The sequence below is a fragment of the Equus asinus genome, chromosome 1 (genome assembly GCF_041296235.1).
Source record: "Equus asinus isolate D_3611 breed Donkey chromosome 1, EquAss-T2T_v2, whole genome shotgun sequence".
NCBI lineage: Eukaryota > Metazoa > Chordata > Mammalia > Perissodactyla > Equidae > Equus > Equus asinus.
In genome coordinates this window covers 104392096-104418586 of record NC_091790.1, presented here as the reverse complement: position 1 = coordinate 104418586, position 26491 = coordinate 104392096, and the positions used below count along the sequence as shown (strand labels likewise).

General features: G+C 37.4%; 1 protein-coding gene across 15 annotated transcripts in view; it reads left to right on the top strand.

The window, feature by feature from the left end:
* SUGCT (succinyl-CoA:glutarate-CoA transferase) overlaps window positions 1-26491 on the top strand; it is a 747747-nt gene that overhangs the window by 274811 nt on the left and 446445 nt on the right. For 14 of the 15 annotated variants that reach the window (XR_011501704.1, XR_011501660.1, XM_070504514.1 and 11 more), the window contains one exon: window positions 2613-2710. Coding sequence is in view for 12 of the 15 variants with exons in the window: in XM_070504514.1 (XP_070360615.1) it covers window positions 2613-2710 (98 nt within the window). In the remaining 3 variants the exon portion in view is untranslated. Of the gene's footprint in view, window positions 1-2612; window positions 2711-3093; window positions 3203-26491 lie in introns of all 15 variants that reach the window. The other variant, XR_011501715.1, reaches the window with a different exon arrangement.

Genomic DNA, 26491 nt, shown 5'->3' with positions numbered 1-26491 from the left:
TAAACAAGACCCAGAGGTTCATAACATAATATTCAAAATGTCTAGGATATAATCCAAAATTACTCATTTTATGAAGAACTAGAACTTGCTTGAGAAAAGACAATCAACGAATGCCAATGCAGAGATGGCACAGATGTTGGAATTAACTCACAAAGACTTTAAAACAGCTATTATAAAAATGCTCCAACAAGCATCACAGACACTGTTGAAATAAATGGAAAAGTAGAAATGTCAAAGAAATAGAAGAGATGAAGAAGAACCAAATGGAAATTTTAGGACAGAAAAATACAACAACCAAATACAAAAATACCTCACTGGATGAGCTCCATAGCACAACAGAGATGCCACAGGAAAGAGTCAAGGAGCTTGAAGATAGATCAATGGAAATTATTCAATCTGAACAAGAGAGAGAGAAAAAAAGTCCCCTTCCCCAAAATAAAAGAATTAAGAACAGATCTTCAGGGACCTATGTGTCAGTAACAAAAAGTCTAAAATTTATGTCATTGTAATCTCAGAAGGAGAGGAGAACGAGTACATGATGAAAAAATACTTGAAGAAATAATGGCTGAAAACTTCCCAAATTTGGTGAAAGATAACCTACAGATTTAATAATTTCAGTAAACTCCATGTAGGATAATCCCAAATAAATCCATGGCCAGACACATCAAAACTTTACTGCTGAAAACTAAAGACCAAGAAAAAATTTTGAAAGCACCCAGAGAAAAAGTGATGGGGGCACACTGACTCAGTTGTCTGCAAATTTCTTGTCGGAATCTGCAGAGCCCAGAGCAAAGTGGCATAACCTGTTTAAAGGGCTGACAGGAAAGAACTGTCAACCTAGAGTTTGATATCCGGTAGAAATATCCTTCAGAAATGAAGGTTAGGTAGATATTGTCCTGTCTTTCCTCCCTCTTTCCTATCCTCTTTGTTGAACAAACACATGGCTTATTATTTCTTTTGGGGGAAATAGTACCTAGTTGGAATACTTCACATTTATTTAGTGCTTAATATGTGAAGCACATTCACTGACATCGTTTCCCTTTGTCCTGGGCAACACTCTTTTTCAAGCACCTAAAGAGTGGTTATAATCCTGACATTTGAAGCAGTCTCTCTACAGACACTGTGAATGTCGGCCTGGCTGAAAACAGAAGGATAATTACTTTGACCCACTGTTTTACACCAACTCTCAAAGAGAAAAGAGATCCAAGACGTCAGATTCAGAGAAGGACACAGGAGGGCGTTCCAGTCACCACTGAGTGCAGTCACTGAGGATTTTTTACGTAGCTTGCAGTATATTCTGGGTGAGGCCAGATTTGTACATTTAACCTGTGATTTAGTGAAGGCACTTGCTTTTTCTTGAAATGACTTATTCACTCTTAGGGAGGGAGGGGGGTTTTGATTCCTAGACAAGCCTTGAGGCCAATTTTGGGATCAGGTGTGGTGACAGGGAGGTTTTTAGAAATGGCACTGTATGTGGTGTCACTTTTTGAAATCTGGGAGAGTAATGCTATCTTTCTTATTCCAAAAGGAAATGAATAAGTGAAACATGTGAGAGAGAAATCACGCCACTGAGACGCTCTCTACTCTGGGGGACCTTCTTCACTTCTCTCTTCTTTCTAAGATGATTAATGGGTTGATTTTGTTTAAACTGTGGGAAACAAATGAAACCATTAAATGTTTATATTTAAAACAAATACATTAGTAGAGGTAGTGAAGCTTTCTGTAGGCCGCATGGCCTGCCCCCAGCCCATAAATGCTCCTTCTGACTTTCCAACACAACTGCCAAACACTGCCTCCACACATTCTTTTTAAAACTTCTTTTCCATTCCAAATCCACTTGGTACTTTCATTATGGGCTTGTTAAAATTGCACGATGTCCAAAGGGACTTGCAGGATAGCTTTTCCCTTTATTGAGGAGGAGCAAAAGAGGAAGTATATAAAAGCATTTCTATTTGTTATTCCTTTAGGGAGAGATACTAAAAAAAAATAGTGACACTTCTATAGGAAGAATATCTTTTAATTTGACATGGTTATAATGGTGAGCATTTGGGGCAAATGAACATGCTTTCCCTTTGTTTTAACACCTTGTACAACATCCTGAATAAGACTACTGGGACGGACAATATTATTTTATTTACATGTGGAACAAATGAGTGAATATACCCACAAGATATCTGTTGATTATGGCCTTCATATAAGTGCAGACATGCACTTCTGATATTGGTTCTCAGAATTAGGTCAGTTTTAGCCGATTTTATAGTCCTCTCCCTTCGCCCTCTCGGTAAGACTTATTGTGAGAATCTGAGAACTCTTTCCCTATACTCTTATGTAGGAGAACAAGACTTATTATGGGGGTCTGATAACTCTTTTCTGTGCTTACACATGTAGGCACATGCTTAAATGCAGTAAAAACTTCTTAGAAATAACAAACCCAGTCACCAGCATGACCCATCCTAATTGCATGATCCTTTCCTCTATATCCCTTTGTTTTGAAGTATAAAGACCAGCAAGGAATGGTCTTGGGGAGGGAGTGGTGGGCCCTGAACTGGCACCCACAGGCGGGTATGTGAAAAACATGTGAATTATACTTCAAAATTCTTTTTCCCTTTTAGATCTTGAATTTGCCTGAACTGATTGATGACTCCAAGTATAAAACTAACCACCTTCGGGTACAGAATAGAAAAGAGCTTATTAAAATACTATCTGCCCGGTAAGCTTGGATCTACTATTTGTACATTTAAGGATTAATATGTAATTCTCTTCCATTTCACAAAATTGACTAGTGGAAAGATATCTTTATTAGCATTTTTTGTTGTTGAGTAAATTTGACATGTAACAGTGTATAAGTTTAAGGTGTACAAAGTGTTACTTTGATACATTTATATATTGTAATATGATTGCCAATGTAGTGATATTTATCACATTACGTAATTACAGTACAATATTATTGTGTATATCCATTATACTGCACATTAGATCCCTATGGCTTATTTACTACTCATTACAGGTTTGTACCCTGTAACTATCACTATCACTGCTATCCCACCTCCTCCAAACCCTGGTAACCACCATTTTACTCTCTGTTTTTTACAGGTTTAACTTTTTTAGATTCCACTTGCAAGTGATATCATACAGAACTTGTCTTTCTCTGACTTATCCTGCTTAGCATAATGCTTAAGGTCCATCCATCTTGTTGCAAATGGTAGGATGTCCTCCTTTCTTGGGGCTAAATAATATTCCATTGTGTGTATGTACCACATCTTTTTTATCCATTCATTCGTTGATGGGCATTTGGGTTGTTTCCATATCTTAGCTATTGTGAATAATGCTGTGACAAACACGGGAGTGCGTATAATATATCTTGTTGAAATCCTGTTTTCATTTCCTTTGGCTATTTATCCACAAGTGGAATTGCTGGATTTTATGGTAGATCTATTTTTAATTTTTTGAGGAACTTACATATTGTTGTCCATAGTGGTTGGACCAATTTACATTCCCACCAACAGTGCACAAGGGCTCCTTTTCTCCACATCCTTGCCAGCACTTGTTATCTCTTGTCTTCTTGATGATAGCCATTCTAATAAGCGTGGGGTGATGTCTCATTGTGGTTTTGATTTGCATTTCCCTTGTGAATAGTGATGTTGGTACCTTTTCACGTACTTGTTGGCCATTTGTATGTCTTCTTTGGAAAACTGTCCATTCCGTTTCTCTGATCATTTTTTCATCAGATTGTTTATTTTTTTGCTATTGATTTGTATGTCTTTATATATTTTAAAGCTATGTTTTTTCTTTGTCTGAAACCATTTTATATGTCTTATTATGTACTGTCATAACAATGGTGTAAATAAAAAGTCAGAGTGACTTCAATGAAGTTGCTTCTCTGTGGCATGTAAGTGTTTGGGTTTAGTCTATCATAAATACTACTCACAACAATAATGATTTAACATTACTTTTTACCTCTCCTGTATTAAATGCTCTATTTACATGATCTCATTTAACCCTTACAATCATCCTATGAGGTAAGTTCTATCATTCCCATTAAACATATGAGCAAACTGAGGCAAAGGGAGGTTAAGTCAAGAGGTTGGTGGCTTTTCTGAGCCACTCCTATGAAGTTTGTCCTGATGATGTTTTGAAAATGCCAGATTCAGTTATGGGTCATAAAGGATTAATGTTAATCAATTAAGAGTATTTGATTTCCAAATTATTCCATTCATGTCAAATTATGCTTTTGTTAAAACCTGTGCTAGTTTTTCAAGTTTGCCTCAGAAAAAGATCATAATTCTTTTTTTAAGGTATGCTTTTTTTTTTTTTTTTTGGTGAGGAAGATTGGCCCTGAGCTGATATCTGTTGTCAATCTTCCTCTTTTCCTTTTTTTTCTCCCCAAAGCCCCAGCACATAGTTGTATATCCTAGTTGTAAGTCCTTCTAGTTCTTCTGTGTGTCATGTTGCCTTGGCATGCTTGATGAGCAGTGTATAGGTCTGCACCCAGGATCCAAACTGGCAAAACCTGGGCTGCTGAAGTAGAGCATGTGAACTTAACCTCTGGGCCACAGGGCCAGCCCCAAAGATCGTAATTCTTACTCTTTCCTATCAGGTTCCACTTTTGTTTACCTCTAAAGTTCTCAAGCCTATAGAAATAGGCTTTGTGGTTTTTGCAGATCTAAATGCCCACGTGAGTTGTTCTTCAGTATGGAACATTTGCTCTCATTATGCAAATAAATTAAGCACTTTTGCTCAAATACCATATCTTGTCTTTTGCAAAGGCCCTATGTAGTATATATCAAAGTTCTTAGAAAGTAAAATTCTGCTAATGTTGTTTTTATTTCCATCCCCTTTGTATTTGGGGATCTCTACGTGAGTCAACGTTCATTACCTCTTTGCTCTTTCCTGGATTTTAAGCACTTCTGTACGCTGCCTGTCTCTCTTCCATGTGCCAAATGCTCTTCAGTCAATGGGGGCTCTGTGTGTTTAACTGATATGTAGAAAATAGGAGGATGGGAATTGGGCTCTCCTTTCCTGGTCGTTAGTTAAATATAACTCTGATTCTACTGCAAAGCCCGAGAGCCCTCAGTCATTAACCTTTCTCCACATGAGAATTGGCCATTTATTTCTGCTTTTTGCCTCTTTGCCTCTCCAGCAGTTTTTAATTCATTTAATTCATTGATATGACTTTTTCCTTTCACACCATGGTTACCAAGTTTCAATAATAGGCACTTGTGAGAACCTTATCAAAAGCTCTTTGATAGTCTAAATAAATCATATCCATGCTGTGAGAAGAGGGGACCCAAGAAAAATACAAAACCTGGGGAGATACAAGTGTTATCTTGTTATTAAGTTGCCAACAGTTTTATAACTTCAAGAACCACCAAGTTAAGTTATTGGTTTCCTGTGTCCTAAAAGATGTATTTCTTGATAAATTCTGTTACAGAGTTCTGCTGTGGAAAGACTTTTAGCAGCATCTGTAACAGATTAATTGCTATTTTTTCTCTTTGGGGTGAATTAATCTGTCACCTTCTTCTTTCTATTCTTATATACACGGAAGTGGGAATTTCAGCATTTTGGAACCCATAAAGTTCTTATGTCTCTATTCAGACTTAATAAGGAATAAGGAATCAAACTAGAAGGAATAGACTAGGGGGTAGTCTTAAGAGAGGCAATTTGATAGGGGAGGTCACATCCTCATAGGTCCTGCTGTCAGATCCAGTCCACAGAGAGAGCCCTTGGTTGCTTGGAGGCCAGGTTTCAAGCTCTCTTGTGCTAGTGTGTTGACATTTTTTGGTGCTCTCTTGTGGTAGGCAGTTTTTCAGTCTCTTACAGTTCAAGTCTCTGTTCCTCCATGGTGGATCAAACAGTGATGACCAGGGAAGCTTAGGGTATGATTCAGTCCCATTTATAACCCTGTCGTTTGTTTTGCTGAACAAATGTCACTGGATTCATCAGTACTGTTTAGCGCTCGGCTCTCAGAAATCTCTATGAACATTTCAAAATGTCTTATTTTCATTATGTGATTCTATGTTTTTCCAATATTCAAAATGTTTACTGTCTGTCTGGCAAGTATAGGATTGGGTCTGGTCTTTTTGTCTGACATCATGGTCTTCCACAATCTGCCATGACCTTTCCTTCCCCCCTTTTCTCAATGTAAAGCCCTGCTCCAGGCACTTTCCAATTTAGTTCGGTTTGCTCTCTCTCTGTAATGCTTCCCAGACTCACCATTATTCTGAAACACAGTCATGCTTCAGGGGCAGTTGACAGCTTCCTGAAACCATCCTTGAATGTCTCCATTTGGGTTCCCAGTCAGATGACAGCAAATTCAGGTAAAAAGGTATCCTTTTGGTGCCTTGGATCCAGCCTATCAGTTATCAAATGCAAACAGAACCAACCTTAGTTGTTGTTCTGAATGATATTATTAAAGGGCTGCTCAATACCTTGTTCCTTTCATTTTATGGCGATCTCAGAAGTCATAAATCAATTTGTTTCCTATTATCATAGCCACATTAGCTCCCAACTAAAAGAGAAGCAGGGAGAAAGGAAGGAGAGAAACCATCATTTATCGATGCCAAATACTTACCAGATAAGTGTTATTATTCTTCCCACTTTACAGATGAAAATTCTCACGTGTAGGGAGGTTAGTCTCCAGGTCAGACACATAGTGAATAGTTGGAAATGGGATTCAAAACCTTGTACCTTTCCCATATATCATAGTGCCTCCCTGAAATGGCACATGAAATATTACTGTGTCTGAAATAAATAAACTGTTTGTTTATTCACTCAATAAACATTTATTGAGCACTGGAGATAGAGAAGTGAATGGAATAGGCGAAGTAATTTGGTGAAAAACAATGCAGGGAAGGGAAATGAGGAGTGCCAAAAGTTGGGTGTGAGGCTGACTATTTCATTCAGGCTGTCAGGGAGGGCCTCTCTGATAAAGTGACATTTGAGCAGAGTCCTGAAGGAGATGAGAGGGAGGCCAGCAGATATCTAGGAGAAGCCTTCTAGGCAGTGGGTACATGATTGGGAGTTCAAGGAGTGGCCAAGAGGACAGAGTGCCTGGAGCTCAGTGAGCAAGAGGAAGAGTCGGGGAGATGGGTCCAGAGGGGTGGGGGGAGGGCGGAGCAGCAAATCACATTGTAAAAGTTATGATAGACTGTATGATAAAATAGTTTCTTAAACTTGTGAAAAAAGGAGTTCTTTTGGTCATAAATTGAATTTGCTTATCAGCAACTTCTATTCTCTATCTAACCTGAAGAGAAGTCCCCCCCCCAGTTTTACTGAGATGTAATTGACATATAACATTGTGTTAGTTTAAGGTGTACAATATAATGATTTATCATATTGTTAAATGATTACAGTAAGTTTTGTTAACATCCATCACATCACATAGTTGTGCAACTGTTTGTGATAAGAACTTTTAAGATCTGTTTTCTTAGCAACTTTCCAATATACAATGCAGTATTGTTAACTGCAGTCACCATGCTGTGCATTACATCCCCATGATTCATTTCGTCTTATAACTGGAGGTTTGTACCTTTTCAGCACCTTCATCCGTTTCTCCCACCCTGAAGAGCCGTCTTGAAGGGAATACTCTGCCTGGTAGAATTCGGTTTTCTAGCAACTTAGAGTCAGCGAAACCTCCTTCCTCACCTGAAGAGAATGGAGGGACTCAAGCGTTTCAATGGCACATGCTTCTCATTCATTCATTCTCTCACTCATTTATTCAGCAAATATTTATTGAAAACCTACCATGTGCCAGTGACTGTTTTGAGTAATAGGAACACAGCATTTAAAAAAAAGACAAAAATTCCTGCGCTCCTGGACTTTCCTTAGAGTAACCCTTGCAGATCTTCTAGAAGACTTTTGTTTTTTTTTATAACTCTTCCACGAAAACGTTTGTTTTGATATGCCTAAGAAGTTAGTTTTCCATATAACCTTTTTAACAATTTTGCTTTATGAAAGTATTGCAGCCACAGGCTGTGCTTGTTAATAATTTGTTGTCTTTTTGTTTTTTTTTTGAGCATGTTGATATACATGCTACAATTTTTTTACTGTGGCTTTCCAATCACTTCTATAGTAAAAGCGTATTTCTAGTAACAGTAGCTTCATTACCATGTGAGTATACCATTTTTTTCCCTGTTGTCTGCTGTTAAATATTAAATCATAAGTACTTTTCCCTTAATGTTCATAGATACTTTCCTCGGCCTATATTTCTACTTTAGAAAATCTTTAAAATATGTAAAAATGTAGAGGGATTTCTGCGAGTGAATTTGCACTGCAAACAACTTTAAAAACAAACTCTAGGAATGATGAAGTCATAGTTTTTGTTAAAAAAAACTCTCACCCTTTTCACCCAATTTCATATCCAAAAGTACAGACAGAAGTATTTATGGATTTTTACATAGTCTCTTTTTCTAAATATACATAAAGCTTCCCAAAGTATTTTTCCTGAGTAATTTTATTAATTTCCTGAGTAATATTCCAAGGTAATTTCCCTGCCCATGGTAAGCATTCATTTAAATTTTTTAATTGGGTGATTCTCGTTGAACTTTCCTGTTAAATTCACAGACTGTTTTGGAAGTGCCTACAGAAACGTCAGTCACTTGCCTCACTTTTCTGTTATTCTTGCTAACTCCAGTTTGATGCTGCTCGCTGAGAGCCGTCAGGCTCATTCAGGAAGGCAGCTGCACGTTTTTGTCATCAGCTGAGTTTTCCGCAGCCAGCACACACACAGTTCCCCTCAAGTGCTCTCAGGTGTTACTATCCCCCACCGTGGCTGTGAGCAACCTTTTTTTTTTAATCTAAAGGTGGAAGACTTTCCCCTTGAGCTTGCCATTTTATCCAGGGTGTTGCAGAAAGTCTGTTTACCCAGCTGCTAAGATTGAAAACTAGGCAAAACTAAAGCATATTAAAAGTCCCCAGCTAAAACACGGAAGAGGAGATATAATGGAGACTAATCCAGGGCCTGTTCAAACAAACCCCTTCTTTGCAATGCTGAGGAGTGATGGACTCCTAAACCTGTGCTACTTACACGCTGGGTCAGCATTTTTGCAACAGTTAGGACCTCAAGAGAGAGATTGAAAATCATGATGTGTATTGGAACTAAGAGGAGGCTAAAGATGATGCATTAGTAGTTGGGGAGAAATAATAGGAAGACATGAAGTGAGGATGAAGGAAAGAGAAATGATGGAGAAAATAGAAAAACAATTCATTTTATTCCTTCCCTTTCCTCTCTTCACCAACATCATTGGCCACTACCTGTGTGCCCTGGTCCTGCGGATAGAGGTGAAAGATGAGGTCTGAGCTCTTGAGGAGTTCATGGTCTAATTAGGAAAGTAAGTAAAGCAATGATTTAAACAGTATATGCAAAGTGCCAGGGTAAACATATGAACAGGGTGCCCGAAGCCCAGAGAAGAGGCGAATACCTCAATCTGGGCAAGTCAGGGAAGGCTTCCCGGAGACGGTGCCACCTGGGATGAGTCTCGAAGGACAAATAGAATTAAGCAGGTGAAGAAAAAAGATGGTTCAAAGGAGCAAGTATTGAACTGAGTGTAATTTTGTAGAGAGAAAAAAATCATAGAAGAAAAAAAGCTTGGAAAGAAACTGATGACAACTTTTAAATTGCTTTTTGAAAATGCTACACATGTTAAGCAACCGTATGTCAATATAGTCTTAGTGAAGGCACTCCTAAAATGTTGGTTACACTAAGATGTCATAAATAGAACTAGCAGCATTAGATACATTTACCTTTTAAAGTACTGTTGACAATTCTTTTAGTAAAATAAATTATTTTCAGTTTTGAATGATCTGATTTTTCTTAAATTAAGTTTCTGGTATATAATTGAATATTTTATTTTACAGAGTTTACTCTATTAAAATACTGTGAAATTAAATGCCCTCCTTCAGGGCCTTCTAAACAGAAGTGCTAAATAAATATTTATTGAATTGACTCAAAGGGTTATTTGAGAGCTTCCTGTAATCTGATCATTTCCAAAATTTGGCGTCAAGTTATTTTTAATAGACTTATGTAGAATATTGGAGGGTAGACCTGGAACGCTTTTTGACTCTTGATGGAGAGATTGTAACTTCAAAGGTACCTAAATATAATGTTAATTTAAAAAAACTGACGTCTTGGTACAATCAGGTAAATTTGGTCATTCCATTTCTCTGTGTAGGCCTTTCAGGGAGTCTCCACAGTTTTGAGGATAAAGCTTAAACTATTTACCTTAACACATGTGATTGCATCTCCCACCCTGTCGCCTTAGAACCACTTGCAACTCCTCATAATGTGGCCTGGTCTTTTAGTCTTCCGTGTCTTGCCACATGCTCATTGCGTTTCCCTAAAATGATGAAGCATCTTTGTGCCACTGGCTGCTCCTCCCAGTTCTTTAAAATGAGCACGAGTTTCAGGAGCTTTTTCTGCCTCACCTGTCTGTTTTAAGCAGCCCCTCCTATGCTGCTGCATCAAAGCATCGATTGCACTCAACTGTCGTCAGTCGTTTACCTCTCTTCCTCCTTGACAAGACAGTAAATTTCTTAAGGCAGAGACTGTGTCTTTTTTTTAAGACAATTTTTTTACGAGCAGTTCTAGTTTCACATCAAAATTGAGAGGGAAGTACAGAGAGTACCCATATACCCTCCGCCTCCACGTATGCACGGTCTCCCCACTGTTGACATCCCTCATTGGGGTGTACATTTGTTGGTGAGGGTATGCACCAATGAGGGGCAAAGCTATCCAAACTTGGCAGAACTGGCCAAGTGGAAAGAGGGAGGATTCCCAATGTCAGATCAAAATACAAAGAGGAGAGCCAGAAATGAGAACTTTGTCTAAGCTAACCTAGGAGGCCTGTATTGTGGTCACCGAATTTCAAAAGGCCTGAATTTGAAACCAGAGTCTGCCATTGACTAGCTCACTCTGTGGTCTTGAGCAAATCCCCTGATTGCTCTGAGCCTCACATTTTCGTATATAAAATGGACATAACAATATCTACATCAGAGTGAGAATTAAAAAACAGAACAGGCATGAAATCAGCTAACTGGAATTAACTTCCGCGATTTTATTTAATAAAGTGCTATTTAACTACCAATCAAATCTTGATTAGGATGATATAACTAGCATTACTGTACTGATTTAATTCCAGCAAAAGTAAAACATGACAGGGCCGGCCCCGTGGCCGAGTGGTTGGGTTCCCGCACTCTGCTTCGGTGGCCCCTGGTTTTGCCAGTTCCGCACCCTGGGCGTGGATGTGGCACTGCTCATTGGGCCATGGTGAGGCCGCGTCCCACATGCCACAACTAGAAGGACCCACAACTGAAATAGGCCACTATGTACTGGGGGGATTTGGGGAGAAAAAGCAGAAGAAAAAAGTAAAGAAGATTGGCAAGAGTTGTTAGCTCAGGTGCCAATCTTTAAAAAAAACAAAAAGTAAAGTATGACATGCCAGTTGGCCTGTATGGCCTAGTTGCAGCTAAATAAATGATTTCTGTTCAACTTTTTTGAAAACTTAAAAATAGCTCACAAGGCTTAGGATTACATTTAACTTGGTACCATGTTCTTAATAAAGGCTATTAATAGTGCTTAGTTTTTTTTAAACCCAAAGTGGACCTTAATAGCTCATATTCTATTCCCTTTCAAGAGACACTTGTTTCCCAATGTGGGCAGTGAATTTGGAACTGTTGCACACTCCACTTTAAGTTATCCCTTGCATTTGTGGCTGTAGTCTCATAAAGAATGAAACGCTTTTGTGTGTTCCTTAGTTGCTTTGCTGTGCTAATAGCCTCTATGGAAAGCTCCAGCCAGGACCTTTGAACTCTTAAGTAAAATGCATCCATGAGTTTTCCTGTGTCATTTTTATGGTTAAGTTTTAATGGGTATCTTTGGCCTTCCTGAAAGCTGTTGACTTTACTTTTCTGTTAAATAATGTCTATAATATCCTGTCTTTTTATTTTTTGTAGAAAATAAAACTACGTCATATTTAATTTCTAACCACTATCTATCTCTTGCCCCTTCCCCTTTCCACCTTTCTTAAGTCTTCATTTCACTCCTCCCTGCTGCCATCCTTCCCTGGCCACTTCTTCCTGTCCTTGTCCTGTCTTTCACTATTTGAACCATTTTACAATTGAATAATAAGTGGGTGAACTTCCTGGTTGAGTTTTACTTATTTGCAGGAAGGCATCATTGAACAAGTGTTTTGTTTAGAGACAAGGGAGGATCTTATCTGTGGTCCCCTACATGGCATAATTCAGCAGAGCTGGAGGGAGCCTCTGTTCCATGGAATATCGTCCTTCCTTACACAGTTTCCTGACTTCAGAGCTTCTGCAATTAGAGATTTGTTTTTTTGGCTTAAAAGTTTGTCCACTCTTAAGCTTCAAAGAGCACAGGGAGAATTGAAGCATGACCTCTTATTCCTTAGGGTAAATAAGTTTCCCCAGACCTTTTCCTCAGGCTAGATTTAACGTGGAGAAAGCAGAGAAATCATCAAAGCATTGGCTGCCTAAGGTGGGTGAAGAGCAGAATGAAAGGAGACCCAGGGGTGAAGTGCCCCCTACTGATGCCTTGGCCAGGGATGGGAGGCGCGGAAGCTTCTTTTCTCTGATTCATTCCTCCCGTCTCTAAACCTGGCAGCGATACACTCTCCCATGTCTACGTGTTTTTAATATACATAGAGAAACTTATTGTTTTCTCCCGTGAAACCTTTATGTTGACCTAATGTTTTCTTTCCCATAGGATCACATTTTAAAATCTCCTCTGCCAGCCTTTTTCTGACTTCTCTTAGTATCTTATGAGGTTGCATTTCATGTAATTTATATATATCCTCAACCTACATATTTAGTTTATTGTAACCTCTCCCCAACCTTCCCTAATGCTTTGAATCTCATCACTGTAGGTTTATCTGGCCTCCACTACAGAGGGCTGATTTGGATAAATGGATCTGACGTTTGGTGAGGGTCACATTTGTTTTCTTATGCATTCCATGGCAGCTCTGCCATTATCAGCTAATAGATGGTGCCTTGTAAAATGTCTATATTTTATGTGGTACATTTTCTGAATGTTGGTTATTTGGAGATAGATTTAAGTGGCTATGTGTTGTTACTATAAAATCAGCCTGGAGGGAAAAAGAATGAAAGAAACACAGCCCTGGAATGCATCCTCTTGGCTTACAGAATGCAAAGAAAACCACTGCAACTCCAAACAAGCTCCTTGTGACCAGGGCTTTTTCCAGCCTGTTAAGAGAATTCTTTGTGACTGAGAATCAAGTGATGTCTTTAAGTGAGTCAGGATGGAATGGAATGTCATCCCACTCCTTCTCCCCCACCAATTTTTTTTCCAAGAGGGCTATAAACCATTCCACACTGCCTTTTAGTAGAAAGAATTAGGTGATAGCAGTGGGATATTTATATGTAAGTGTAGGGGGGGCTGATGGTGGTGGGAGGGAGTCCAGTAAACTCTTTTTCCCTGGATAAAACATTTAATACCCTCGTTTCTCCATTGGAACTTAATGTATATTTTTAGATTTATAGAATGTTAGAGTTCTAAACACTTGGGGAGCTGGATAGGACTTTGAATGTCAGTGAACTTAAAACCCTTCCTAAGTGTAAGCACTTAGAACTTAGCATTATGGCCAGATACCCCTTGAAATCTGGTGGGGGGCTGCACAAAGCCAACGCCTAAGGCCTTCCTATTGGGAGAGTGTAGGTGCAGCTCTCCAGGCCTTCCTGGCTGAGCTTGTTTTGCTCTTGACTTTTGAATTGGATAGAGATTCTGGAGTTTGCCTCGGTCTCCCGACACTCTGGTCTCCCGACGCTCTGGTTTGCTCCCCAGGCTCCAGACTCATTCCTCCCCTGCCTAATTTCCTGCCCGCCTTTGGCTCGGACTGAGCTCTGTTCTGCAACTGTTTTGCCCCCACTTGGGTTCTTTTCTTATCTCCTCTTAGCTTTGGCTTTCCAGTGTAGCCCTTCCTTGGGTCTTTGATCTTACATCAACTAATGTTTCTAGTAAGAGCTGACTCCACCTCTCTTCCAGTGCTGACAGCTGACATCCCGGCTGAGTCTTGATTTCCACCAGCTGTCCAGCATCTTGGAACATTCCCTAGTGACCAGCTGCTCTTGACCATCTTCACCTGGACAATCCACAGTAGTTTTGGCAAGCTGTTCACTGCTTCCAATGCCAGACTGGACCTACCTTAGTTCTAGTTTAACGTGTTTTCCCCACTATTGCTCATGTCATTGGTGAAGTTCAAATTGGAATCTCCTGATTATCAATACCTTTGCCACAGTACTCATGGAATAATTGCTTACGTCCTTTAACTATAAATTTTATGTTTAGAATAATAATCCTAGTTAGGAAAAGAAAATGAGTGAACATTCTGCACCCCCCACACACACATTTCCGTATTCATATACATATGAATCTCTGTGTATATATTCACAACTTTTAATCTTTCAATTTATAAATTTGCATTGTCCTTTCTTGATGACTTTTCTTTCCTCTTTTGTGAATTGTTTTCTTTTCTCATTTGCTAACTTTGGAAAAAGAAAAATCCAGACATTGGAATGTCTGAGTTTATTTAAGTCTCAGTACTCTGTTCAATTTAATGAAGGGAAACAAAAAAAGAAAAATCAGAATGCTGGCCTGGACCTTCATGGCTCTGGGATTGGCGCTTTTGGGTGGCCATTGTTGTATACTGTATTTGGAAAATAAGAGTAATTGATGGGTCCAAGTTATTTTTAAACACATAAAAATACAGAAATATATTCTAAAATATAGAAATTTAGAACAGTTAGAAAGTTAGAGAGAAATTGTGAGAAACATAATTGTTTTGTAATAGTTTACCATGACATTTTCTAAAATAGATTAAGAAAAAAGGACTTATTTAGTATATCTACTGAGATAGAAGCAGTAGATATATGTCACACTGCATTTCCTGCTAAAGAGAGTACGTATTCTTTTCTGGTGTCTCTGGGACGTTTACAAACACTAGTTGTAGGCTAGGTTACAAAGAAAATCTTAGAAAGCTCCAAAAAAGGAAAACTAACTACAATGAAATATTCTAGAAATTAGTAACAAATTTAAATGTACAGCATAGATATAACCATAAAACACAGTGCTGTAAGCAAAAAAATATAAAATGGGATGAAAATTTAGAAAATTTTAACTATCCTAGTATGATAAACCATCCTAAAACTTATTGCTTTAAAGCGGTCAGCAAACTTTTTCTATAAAGGACTAGATAGTAAATATTTTAGGCTTTGCAGACTAGATGGTCTCCATCACAGGTAATTAACTTACCATTGTAGGGAGGTAGAAACCATAGACAATACTTAAGTGGGTATTTAAGTGAGTACCTAAGTAAGTACTTAAGTGAGTGAGCGTGACAGTGTTCCCAAAGAACTTTATTTATGGATACTGAAATTTGAATTTCATACAGTTTTCATGTGTTATGAGATACTCTTCTTATTTTTTTCAATCATTTAAAGATGAAAAATCCATTTTTACAGTGAGGGTTGTACAAAAACAGATGGAGAAAATGTTGTCTATGGCCATGGTTTTTGAGCCCCTGTTTTGAAGCAACGATTGATTATTTTTCATGACTCTGAAGGTTGGCTGGGTAGTTCTGCTGGATTTTTGGGGGCCTACTTAAGTGGTTGCTTTTGGCTAGAGGGTAATCTGGGATGGAAAGTCCAGGATGGCCTCCCTCACACATCTGGTTGGTGCTGGCTCTTGGCCTCATGGAGTGACTTGGTTCTCTTCCTGATCTTTTTCATCCTTCAGGCTATAGAGGCCTTCTTACATGGAGGTCTTTGAACACTTGTTCAAAGGGCAAAGGCAGTAGCTCCAAGGACTCTTGAGATCTTGGCTGTAGAACTTATACAGTGTCTCTTCTTTCACATACTATTCGTCAAAACGAGACACAAGGCCAGCCTGGATTCAAACTGAAGACAAATAGTTTGGTTTTTTAAGAGAATTTCTTACCACCTTAATATGCTAATATATGTTATGAATCTCTGTGGAGAAACCTAGCAAGCAGTGATTTCCAAACTGTATGTGACCAGAGAAACTTTCTTTCTCCTTCCTAGGCCACTAGCCCCAACTCCTTTAAGACATTAAGAGAAGCTAGGATGCCTTGGAATGCAGTTTGGGAAATCAGAGTTTATAATCTAATATTCCGGCCCTGGTGGTTTAGTGGTTAAAATTTGGCGCTCTCACTACTGTGGCCGGGACTCGTTTCCCTGTTGGGGAACCACACCTCTTGTCTGTTAGTTGTCATACTTTGATGGCTGCTTGTTGCTCTGATGCTGAAAGCTATGCCACCGGTATTTCAAATACCAGCAGGGTCACTCATGGTAGATAGGTTTCAGTGGAGCTTCCAGACTAAGACAGACTAAGAAGAAGGACCTGGCCACGCACTTAGGAAATAATTGGCTATGAAGGCCCTATGAGTAACTGTGGAGCTCTGTCTGATATAGCGCTGGGAAATAGCAAATCTAGAGAGTGGCTTGGAAGTTGAGAGAGAGAATAAAGTCGGCCTCTGAATGTACACTAACAATACAGGTTGTTCACTAAAATGATTATATTTGTTAGACTAGAAAAAGGAAGTACTAAAAAATGATACTGCATATAATATTAGAATAATACTTTTAAGAAAAAATTACAACTAAGAGAGTTCAGCATGTGACCAATTACAAAATGAATATACAGAAAACAGTACTTTCCTATATAATGGCATGAAGGAGAGATTCCATGCATGGTAGACAGCAGCAACAGAGAATACAAAATACCTAGGGACAATGGTAACAAGATATGTATGGGACTTACAAGAAAAAAACTATAAAAAGTTCTTGGCTAGGAAGACAATGTTGTAAAGATGTCAATTTTTCTTATTATTAATAGTTTAACAAAATTCCAAGCACTATTTCAGCAGGGCTATTTTTGGAATTTAAAAAATTCTAAAGTTTATGTTCAAGAATAAATAGACTAAATGAATTTTTTAAAGAGTATTGGAGATGACAATTCTTACCATATATTAGAACTACTGTAATGTTAAAACACCATAAATTGAAAAAAATAACAAAGTTGGGAAAATATTTCCAATAATATCTACAGATAATGGTAGTTATTTTACAAAGAGGACAGTCAAGTAGATCAGGAAAACAAACACAACAATCTCAGTAGATTAACTTGAAGAAATAATTCATAAAAACTGAAATCCTAATGTCAAATTAATAGATGAAAAAGTATTTAATCTTACTAGTAATTAAATATATGAAAATAAAAAGGCTCAATTATGTTTTTTCTCTTTTTAACCATTCAGATATTTATTAAACATAAATAATATTTAATGTTGCCTAATGTGTAGTAAGATATAGAGGTTCAGATTCTCCTGGGGTGAAAGCAATTGGTTGACAGGCATATAGAGCCTTGAAGTGTCCATTCTTAGTAACCCAATCATTCTGTTTCAAAATATTCATCCTTGATGTCCTAGTAAATCTCTTTAGAGGAATCAAGATAAAGACACCTGCACAGTTGTTCACAATAGTCAAACACTCCAGAGCACATAAACATCCAGAATTACAAAATAAATAAATCCTGACTTTGAAATATTGTTCGTTGGGCTGGTCCCCTGGCTGAGTGGTTAAGTTCGCGCGCTCTGGTTCGGCAGCCCAGAGTTCGCTGGTTGGGATCCTGGGTGTGGATCTGCATACTGCCACTCATCAAGCCATGCTGTGGTGGCATTCCACATAGAAGAACTAGAATGACTTACAGCTAGGATATACAACTATGTACTGGGGCTTTGGGGAGGAAAAAAAACCAGAGGAAGCTTGACAACAGATATTAGCTCAGGGCCAATCTTCCATGCCAAGTATTGTTTGTTTACCCCAAATTAAAGTCACTGATAATTTTTCATAGGAAGAGGAATGCTTATTATATATTAATTTAAAAAGGCAAAATTATAAACTATATTAACAACAGCAAGAAGGAATGGCACCAAAAGAGGAGGTATAGCTAGATATTAACTGTGGTTGTCTCTGGACAGAATTATAAGTAATATTTGTTTTCACATCCTTATGTTTTTCTCTGTTTTCCAAATTTTCTAATATGAACATTCTTTGTGTTCATATCAATAAATTGATAAAACTAAGAAATAACTTTGCCATACACAACCATGTTTAAGAGAGCAAACAACATAATTCCAAAAATAACTATAAAACAAAAAATTCTGTGCTCTGACCTAGTTGGTAAACATACCAACAATTTTATTATGAGCTTTTGGTCATTGAAGGCCAAGAATAGCACAGAACATAGAGGTCAAAATAAAGGTAAGAATTTAATGCTTTTTAAGGAAATAGCATCTATCATTAATTTATGTTCTTAATTTTGCTTAGTGTGAATATCAAAATCAAAGTATCTTTAACGTTTTTCCTAACTTTTAAGTAACTCTGGATAAAAGCTAAATTTTTATGATCATGTCATATACATTTTACTTGTTTTCAGTTGTAATTTTTTTCCCTTGTAAGTTTTCCCATATATTTTCCTTCCTATGGCTACTGGGAGGGAAAGTGTAAACTTGGTGAGAGGGAAAGGAACATATCTTTTGTTTATATGCTGCAAAACTTTAAATTTTTCAGTGGGAGAGAGAACGTTTTGATGAAACACAGTCCACCAATGAATTCTGCCATAAGTAGCAGAATCTCCTAACAATTTATGTATGTTTTTTGTGGTTGTTTACTGTATTGTTCAATAAAACTTACCTCTTATTTTATCAGTAACCATATGAAACATCTTAATGCAACGTGTACGTACAAAAGCTGCATACTTGAGAAGTGTCAATAATTTTATGATAGTTGGTTACCTTATTTTTTCTAAATATATCACTTCATGTATGCAATAATAGCTGTTGAATGTGACCTTTGATTATTAAAGTATTATTTTTCAGTGTAATAAAATAGCTAAACAGTAAGATTACATTTTGGATAACTTCATAAGTAGTCTTTGTTCTTCACATTCCCAAGGTGTTTCTAAGTCTGAATTGTTCATTCTATAAGATAACAGCACCCTAGCATTACTGACTTATCAATAGCACGTTTCACCACCTCCTAAAAGTACTCCTGGAACTAGAAGAGTGTGCCTGTGATCTACAAACTCAGTAACAAATATTTGCATGATTTAATCAAGGACAAGAAATGGTTTTCCAATTTGCTAGCCCAGTTTGATTTATATTTCTAACTACCAATAATTCCCTTTAAGCATATCCAAAAAAACATAAATTAAGGAACTCACCCCTCTCAGGACATTCTTGAGAATGAGCTGGTTTTATAATTTGGTGCTGAGAGTCCATGGGTGGGTGATGGGATGGGCAGAGATCTAAATTTTACTTGAGTTATAGTGATTAGGTTCAAAGTTCCTGTCTCATATTCCTCTCTCATTATTTGGCCATTTTCTCTTCCCTTCTTTCTCAGCAACTGTTGGGTTTGGTTGGTGGCCTGGAGGAATTCGTCTAGCCTGTTTTATTTTCCCCCAAGTCATGCTCTAGTTCAGCTTATAAAATAAAACAATCAAAGAATGTAAATTAATGCCAGAGCTATCTAAGGTATGCTTAGAAAGATAAATTATTTAAATTCTTAAAGTAATTAAATTAAGTAATTACTTAATTACTTAAAGTTAGTAGAAGATTTAAGAATGATTCATGAACAGCATAGGGTGGTATCTTAGTTTGAGTTTCCCCAAGAGCAGACCCTGACAATTTATTAGGGAAATGATCTCAAGAAACACAAATAAACAAGGAGGGAAGTGAGGCAGAGAAGGGTGCATTGATGTGTAGGTTGCCATTGTGAGCAGCTGGGGCTCAGTCATGCTGGGGACACTGAAAACTGTGGAACAAGCTTCAGAATTATCTCACCAGAGGATAGGGATTCTGGGGCATTTATCCACCAGTGTTTGAGGGTTGCCCCTGGAGGTGCAGACCAGCCAATTCCCATGGTGTTGGAGAAAGCCCACATACAAAGAAGAGGCAGAATCATTTGAGATGGGAAGCTGTCAGCAGGCTGGAGCTGTCTATATTTGCAGTAGAACTTGTGTTGGTCATGGCACATGGAAGTAGAACAAAGAATCTTAAAATTTATATGAAACAACAAAAGACCCCCAATAGCCAAAGCAATCCTGAGAAAGAAGAACAAAGCTGGAGGCATCACACTGCCTGATTTCAAAGTACACTACAAAGCTATAGTAATCAAAACAGCATGGCACTGGCAGAAAAACAGACACACAGATCAGTGGAACAGAACTGAGGGCCCAGAAATAAACGCACACATTTATGGACAGCTAATTTTTGACAAAGGAGCCAAGAACATACAATGGAGAAAGGAAAGTGTCTTCAATAAATGGTGTTGAGAAAACTGGACAGCCACATGCAAAAGAATGAAAGTAGACCATTATCTTACACCACACACAAAAATTAATTAAAATGGATTAAAGGCTTGAATGTAAGACTTGAAACCATAAAACTCCTAGAAGAAAACATAGGCAGTACACTCTTTGACGTCAATCTTAGCAGGATCTTTTTGAATATGTCTCCTCAGGCAAGGGGAACAAAAGAAAAAATAAACAAATGGGACTATATCAACCTAAAAAGCTTCTGCATGACAAAAGAAACCATCAACAAAATGAAAAGACAACCTAGCAGTTGGGAGAAGATATTTGCAAATCATACAAGGGTTAATATCCAAAATATGTAAAGAACTCATACAACTCAACAACAAAAAATCAAACAAGCCAATTAAAAAATGGGCAGATGATCTGAACAGACATTTTTCCAAGAAGATATCCAGCTGGCCAACAGGCACATGAAAAGATGTTCAACATCATTAATTATTAGGGAAATGCAAATCAAAACCACAATGAGATATCACCTCATGCCCATTAGAATGGCCATTATTAAAAAGACAAGAAATAACAAGTGTTGGAGAGGATGTGGAGAAAAGGGAACCCTTGTACACTGCTAATGGGAATGTAAATTGGTACAGCTACCATGGAAACCAATATGGAGATTTCTAAAAAAATTAAAAATAGAATTACCATATGATCCAACTATTCCACTTCTGGGTATTTATCTAAAGAACATGAAGACATTAGTTCAAAAACACATATGCACCCCTATGTTCATTGCAGCATTATTCACAATAGCCAGTTGGAAACAATCTAAGTGCCCGTTGACAGATAAATGGATAAACGAGATCTGATACACACACACACACACACACACACACACACACATACCTACACAATGGAAAACCACTCAGCCATATAAAAGGTGAAATCTTGCTGTTCGTGACAACATGGATGGACCTTGAGAGTACTATGCTAAGCAAAATAAGTCAGCCAGAGAAAGCCAAATGCTGTATGATTTCATTCATATGTGGAAGATAGAAAACAACCAAAACAACAGCAAACAAACACATAGTTATAGAGAACAGATTACCAGATTTCCAGGTTACCAGAAGAGAAGGGGGTTAGGGGGAGGAGGAAAGAGATAAAGGGGCGCATGTGTACAGTGATAGATGGCAACTAGAATTTTGGTGGTGAACATGATATAGTCTACACAGAAGTCGAAACATAACCATGCACACCTGAAATTTATATAATGTTTTAAACCAATGTTACCTCAATAAAGAAAAAAGGACACATGGGATGGGCCACCTACAGCTTCTGTAACTTTTGATGTCAGAGGACAAGAAAGGCTGAATAGAACTGTGGTTAACATAAGCTGAAGCTTGAATTAGACTGCTCAGCTTTCAACACTTGTCCTTCCCTGTTAGTTGTAAGGTAATAGGCAAACTGTGTGACTTCTGTGCTTCAGATTTTTTCATTTGTAAATTGGGGATAATAATAATAATCCTTACCTGTAGACTTGTTGAGAGAAGTTAAATGAGTGAAAACAGTAGAGGTAAAGCCCTTAGCAGGGGGCCTGGCACACGGCAAACACCTGATAAGCGTTACTTATTGCCGGGATCCAGCTGGGCAGCCGTATAGTGGTGCAGGAGTCAATTTCTTTTGGGTAACAGAGTTCTGTTGATGAAGTGTAAGTTTTTACTCATATTTGGCTGCTGGGTGACATGTTGATTCACAGTAAATAACCACAAAAACTCCTTTTTAAAAAAAAAACTAGCTGCTACTAAGTCTTATTTCTCTTTGTGCATTTATTATTTTTGGACTTAAATACATTTTTTATTAATTTTGTTTAAAATAAAATTGCTTCTGTTTAAAACAACTTGGTTGCTGTCTATCTACCAGCTTCTTGCTATGCACAAATCTGACCACCACGACATCATCTTAGTCCTCATTTAGGCTCAACAACAGAAACTACCTTATTACCCAAGACTGAAACGAAACTCTCTGGGTGTTTCTTTGACTGGCTTCAAATTCACACAGTTATGTCATTAGCACACTACATTTTTCCATCTCAACCGCAAAGATATTTTGAACGACCTTGTTAGCGTTGGTGAAATCCAGGAACGTTTTGTCCCTAGTATTTCCCTCACATACCTGTTTAGAACCCAATCAAAAAAGAAAATAAGATTGGCTTGGTATTATTTGACTTTAAGAAAACCTATTGGCTACTAATTCTTTCTATTTCCTTTTTTAAGTATTAAAAAGTTACTTTAAAATCTTCCATTGAGTAAATATATATTGAGCTGCCACTGTGCCATGCATCATTTTGAGTTCCAGGGTTACTTTTCCAAGATTCAGCATCAAATGATCAAAACCCAGTTTCCTCATATTAAAAAATGGGCAATAACACCGCATCCTTGCAAGGTTGTTTCTGTGATTTAGTGAGATAATGTATGAAAGCACTAGCACAGTTCCAGAGTGCAAAAGGTGCTCAATACGTTAGTTTTCTTTCTCAGGTTCCAGAGAGAGTAAACCCAAATAATTTATCAATCCATCGATTGATTGATCCATCAATACATTCATCCATATATGCATCTATTCAACCACCTTTTATTGCTCACCTCCTCGTTTATTGAGATGGTATAGCGTGGGGAGAGGGTGGGAAAAGTGTGGACTCTGGAACTCATACCATCTGGGTTCTAATCCTGGTTCTGTCTCTTGCTCACTGTGTGACCTCTCTGTGTTTCAGGCTCCTCATCTATCAAATGGGGACAATAATAGTATTTATGTTGTAGAGTTATTGTGAGTATTAAATGTGTAATCTATGTAAAGTGCTTAAAATGGTATCCAGCACACATGTATGCCATAGAAATGTCAGCTATGAAATGCAAGGCTACACCAGGGAACCAGCAGACTCATTTCCTGCCCTATGGTACTTAGAGTTAGTGCGGGTCCTGATGTTCTTTATGGAACTGTGAGACTGCTTTATTCATCTTGGGTTTTCTTAAGGATTTGAAAAATTTTGCTAAAAAAAAGAATGTAATGAAAATTTAGTTCTATTTATATCTTGCCAAATTGTTTTTGGAGTTTTGTTAATGTATATATGTAATTAGATATAATTATATGCACATACAATTGTGAGTTCTGTTTTTGCATTTGCTAAAGTATTTTTGTGTATATTGTATGAAGTATTTAGTGTATATTGGCTATATATTTACTTTAAATTGCTTATGTACTAACCTGTTGTATAAATATTCTGGCGGATATGAAGGCATCTTGCTGTTTTCTAGGCATTTAGGGCATTTTTACTTTTTTACCACTATTAGAAGCTTTTGGTTTGAATATCACTGTACAAATGGCATCATTTAAACTGAATAAACGGATCCATAGTTCTTATTACTTCTTAACAGATTGTTTTCAAGAAAATTTGAGATAATTTGTAGCGCCTCAGTAATGTGTAACATTCATTTTTTCACTTGTTACGGTATGTAATGATGCCTCAAATCATTTAACTCTCATTTGTTAAATTGTAAGTGAGGCTGAGCAAGTTTCTCTGTGAAGATTTAGTTTTATCTTTTCCCTTTGGACAAAATATTTGCTCCACTGATGAGTAGCCTAAGAATTGTTTAAATTCTTTATATGTGCCCTATTGAGGGATAGCCAAAGGATATAGGGTTTTTAGCTTATAGAAGAGGTGACTTGGGAGGAAGGGTGTGACTGCTGTTTTAAAATATTGAAGGAGGCTCTCAGGACTCAAGAAGGTCAATGGGAGGAAGTTTCCAGAGGCAGATTCTAGGATGGATGTGAACGGTTGTCTTCTAATGTTTGCAGCATTGGTTCTCACCTGGAAGGACTCTTGGGATCTCCATCAGGGAAGGGAAACAAGGGTGAGTGGGGCTAGAGAGGATGGAGAAAGGGCAGAAAGATTGGGAAACTGGAATTCTCATTTAGAGATTTCCAAATATGAGGTGAGTTGCTTTTGAAAATGCTGTCTTTCCTGGCAGAGCACGTCCTGTACTGTAATCCTACAAACACGGGTGGGATGACCACTCTTCTGGCTTTCAAGCGTTGGAGGAAGTTGCCAGTAAAATTCATTCCACCTCTGGGATTCTTTGAAATTAAAACAAAGCATTTTATAGCTTATAACCTATTTTCTTTATGCCATTTTCATGCTAGTATTTTGTGTACAGTGACAAAATAATGTTCTCTTTTTAAAGACTATTTATTCAAGGAAGATACCAGATAAGAAAATGCGTAAATTTGTGAAGCAGTAGATTTTTATAGTTCATTTTCAAATTTCCTTTGTTTAATGAGTTTAAATTAAATTCAGTAGAGAAATATTAAAAAGAGGGGTTTGAAGCAGGAAAATTAAGAAATTGCGGGCTTGCATTTCATGGTGTGTTGCTTTTCATTACTATATACTCGGATTTAGATTATATTTGATACAATGCTGATGGTCCAATTGTGTATTTTAAGTGACTAGAAGAGGTGGACCTCATAAATCACCAGTGATTCCTTTTAATCCAGTGTAGGACTAGAAGCAAGTAATGAAAAAATGTCTGTTGGTCAGGGGATAACAAGTTTAACTTGGCCAGGAAAAAGAGTAAAAATTGTTATAAATGAGTGTCTTTTGAGCTCAAAATGACACCTGACTAGGAGTCTTCTAAGGAAACTTCTCCAAATTTCTTGAAAATAATACCCTTGAACTTCTGGGAAGATGGCGGTGGCAGTGGCAGCGTAGTGTGTGGATCTTCCAAAATCTCCACATAAAAGCAGACAATGTAAATTATAAATTAATATAAAAAGAACTTTTACACATTAATAAGAAAAAGGAAAACCCAATAGAAAATTGTCCAAAGAAGATAATCAGACATTTTACAGGACAAGATATACAAATAACCAAAAGAATTAGTAATTGAGATGCCTTTTTTATTTTTGCCTACCAAATAGGGAGAAATCAAATCAAATGATAAAAATGATAATATCTAGTTTCTGTGAGTGAAACTGCTTATATAATGCATTTAACACATCTTCTTCTCACTGAGACCTTCTTAGGTGATCCTATTAAAAGGTGCCACTGCTCATGGAATGGGTTTATTTTCTCCTTTATTTTTCTTCATAGCACTTCCACAAATAATATGGATTTTACTCATTCATCGCCTTCCCTAGGCAAATTCCGTGGCGATGAGGATGTTCGTCTTTTGTTCACTGCTGAAACCCCAGACAGTGCCTAGCACTTAGCAGGAACTCAACAAATACTTATTCAATGAATGAATATAAAAATGTTTTAAAATTTAAAGGATTTCCATTTCTAAGAACGAATCCTAAGGAAATAAGATCATGTATAGAAATTTAGCTGCAAGGATATTTATTGAAGCAATATTCACACACCTTAGGAAAATAAACCATAAATATCCAAATGCTAGAGGAGGTAACTATTTATTAACATGGACGTATGATTACCAAATTTTCAGTGGTTACAAAACATTGATCAATAGACGCTTGGGTTGCTTCCATGTTTTAGCTATTGTGAATGATACTGTTATGAACATGAGTGTCCAAATTATCTCTTTGAGACTCTGCTTTCAGTTCTTTTGAGTATATACTCAGAAGTGGAATTGCAAGGTCATAATTCCATTTTTAATTTTTTGAGGAGCCTTCGTACTGTTTTCCAGGTGGTTGTACCATTTTACATTACCACCAACAGAGCACAAGAGTTCCAATTTCTCCATATCCTCACCAACACTTGTTGTTTTCTGTTTTTTCAATAGTAGCCATCCTAATGAGTGTGAAGTGGTATCCCATTGTAGTTTTGAGTTATATTTCCCTATGATTAGTGATGTTGGGCGTCTTTTCACGTGCTTTGGAGAAATGTCTATTTCCAAGTCCTTTGCCCGTTTTTGAATCAGGATTTTTGTTGTTGTTATTGAGTTTTTGTAGTTCTCTGTATATTCTAGATATTAATCCCTTATCAGATATATAATTTGCAAATATTTTCCCCCATTCTCTGGGTTGCCTTTTTACTCTGTGAATAGTGTCTTTTGATGTACAGATTTTTCAAATCTTCATGAAATCCAATTTGTCTATTTTTTCTTTTGCTTTCTTTGTATT